We start from the raw sequence: 2704 nt of genomic DNA, 5'->3' as shown, positions 1-2704 counted from the left end.
CCTCCGATCTTGTTCACCTTCTGAATCCCTCCGTAGTCGTGGCGGTTACGTTGACCAGCGCCAAGCGTGGCGACCGCCTGGCTAGGCTGTGCGACTATCATTACAATCGGCCGACCTGACGGACCTTCCAACCTACTCCTACTTGGCCTGTGTCGACATCACTTTTCCATCCATTTCGACCTCCATCTCTTCCGTGTCTTCTTCCTGCATCCGAAGACACGCCACTAGTCGATTCTGAGTACCCGGGATTATCGCAAATCACTCAATCTGGAGATTCACACGTCTTACACTCGCTGGTGTCGTTGACCCTATCCCTACCACCATGGCGGACGGTCGACACCATAACCCGGCGCTGCAGTCTGAGAACTTCGACGCCTCGGAACTTACCAACGCCTTCGAACAATTGATGCGCAACAAGAGATTCAACCAGCTTCAGGAACAGTCCCGAGCATCATCCCGCACACAATCACCTGCGCCCGCGGCGATGTCCCCTGGCCTGTACCCGCCTCATCCCTCGCGAGCACCACCACCACCGCCTCCGACCGCCGCCCCATACCCTCCTCAAATGCCTCCGCAAACGTCTGCTCAATCACCCCTACTCCGCAGTCTTCCTATCGTTCCTGCTCCCCCACAAGATCCAGCTTCCCTCAAATTCCGCAACCTTCTCCACGTTCTTTCTGTAACACCGACCAAATATGAGAACCCGGGTCTTTTGGATGAGGCTCTCGCCCACATTCCTCTCGATCGGTTGTACTCGGAGGCAGAGGAGGAAAGCCAGATCATGCAGGCTCAGGCAGCTAGTGTAGGAGGAAAGCCGGAATGGGGATACCAAGACTGCGTCATTCGGGCGCTCCTCAGGTGAGTTCTCCCTATCAATCAATAATATTATGTGCTTATACTGATCGATCTCGATATAGGTGGTTCAAGAACTGCTTCTTCAAATTCGTCAACAACCCCCCATGCTCTCGATGTGGCTCGCCCTCGATCGCCCAAGGAATGACTCCCCCGTCGCCTGATGAGACCGCGCGCGGTGCCACTCGTGTCGAATTGTACCGATGCTCGGAAGGAATGTGTGGTTCCTACGAGAGATTCCCCCGCTACTCGGATGTGTGGCAGTTGCTGCAAACGCGACGAGGACGTGCTGGTGAATGGGCCAACTGCTTCAGCATGTTCTGCAGGGCTCTCGGTGGCCGTGTACGATGGGTGTGGAACGCCGAGGATCACGTCTGGACTGAGGTGTACTCAGAGCATCAGCGCCGTTGGGTGCATGTAGATGCTTGTGAGGAGGCCTGGGATCAGCCCCGCCTTTACACTGAGGGTATGTATATCTGTGTTCGTCCGATTCGACTTACGCTAATCACGACTCTAGGCTGGGGACGTAAAATCTCCTACTGCGTTGCATTTTCGATCGATGGAGCCACAGATGTTACTAGACGCTATGTTCGAAGCCCGACACGACATGGCAAGACCCGGAATCGTGCTCCTGAGGAGGTGCTTGTCTGGGTGATCCACGAGATCCGGAAGAAGCGCCGGGAAAATCTCTCGAAGACGGATCAGCGGCGCTTGATGAAGGAGGATGAACGTGAAGAGAGGGAGCTGCGCGCCTACACCGCGTCCGCTCTCGCTGCCGAACTGAACAACCTCTTCCCCCAGAACACAACCACCGGCCGACCCGAGGATCAAAAGACGCCCGCCTCGCGGCAGGATGTCCCCATGGAGTGGCTCGATACTCGGCAGAGGAACTCTGGCCATTCTGGCCCCGATGGATCCAACGGGCGGTAACCTTGCGCATGTCTCAAACTCCCCCCACCACCCATAATGTCACCTTGCGGCAAGAAAGGGCTCAGTACCTCTTGATCGGTACGCAGCGATCGATCGGGACTATGGTTCCCCGCAAGGTACGACCCTACACGACCACATAATCTGGCTGGACCGTTTCTCGATGGACGACACCATGACACGAGATACACGATTGGCCTCCGCCTGTTATCGGATTCACATCAGCGGCATCGCATGTTTCACGACTCGCTACATCATTCCATTGCTAGGGAGCGTTTCCGTACGGATTCTAAATGACACCTCTGCCGACGTTCGGGCTCACGTCCGGACGAGAATCGGGTCGTTTCCTCGCCCAGCCGCGCCCGAGGCAACCGCCTCGGTCGGCGGGCTAGCGAATACTACTACGTGTTCGCCAACACAACAATCTTTGTTTTAGTGATGGTCCTTGACTATCCTAATCTATCTACTCATTCATTCTGGATTTCCTTTTATTATGTGACAATTTGTCCGCCACCAGATCATTTCCTTTCCTTTATTCATGATGCATTTTCAGGATTATATAATCGGGATACCTTCGGGACACGGGCAGGTTGGGAGGCGCGATCGTGACAGGCTTTTCATTTGGACTCGTTTTTAGCCTTGAGCATTTCCTCAGCTTCTCCATATTAATTTCCTTATAATCATTTTCCAATTTTTTTCTTTTCCATTTCCATCCCGTGTTCGTTGTTAGGGTGCATGCCAAGCACTGGTGTTGGCCAGTCATTGCCACGTTTATGAGACAGATGTTTCGGCGCTGGGGTCTGACAGGCGCAGCGGCACCTTCATTTTCCATTTTTGTTCTGACTCCTGGCGATCTCAGATACCGAATTGACCATCTACTGATACTATTCCTTACCACCATCCTGGCCGCATGCGTAGATGGGCA

At 54.2% G+C, this 2704-nt stretch overlaps 1 protein-coding gene across 1 annotated transcript; it reads left to right on the top strand.

The window, feature by feature from the left end:
- Positions 1–322: 322 nt before the first annotated feature.
- Positions 323–1782, top strand: png1 (peptide-N4-(N-acetyl-beta-glucosaminyl)asparagine amidase; the record flags this gene model as incomplete). Its single annotated transcript, XM_067622707.1, has 3 exons — positions 323–858; positions 918–1318; positions 1370–1782. 3 exons carry the CDS (start codon positions 323–325, stop codon positions 1780–1782), a joined length of 1350 nt encoding a protein of 449 aa, XP_067480142.1.
- Between the last annotated feature and the right edge of the window lie 922 nt (positions 1783–2704).

This window comes from Aspergillus brasiliensis (assembly GCF_001889945.1).
Source record: "Aspergillus brasiliensis CBS 101740 unplaced genomic scaffold ASPBRscaffold_5, whole genome shotgun sequence".
NCBI classification, from domain to species: Eukaryota; Fungi; Ascomycota; class Eurotiomycetes; order Eurotiales; family Aspergillaceae; genus Aspergillus; species Aspergillus brasiliensis.
The sequence above is the reverse complement of the archived record's forward strand: the minus strand, read 5'-3'. Positions and strand labels throughout refer to the sequence as shown.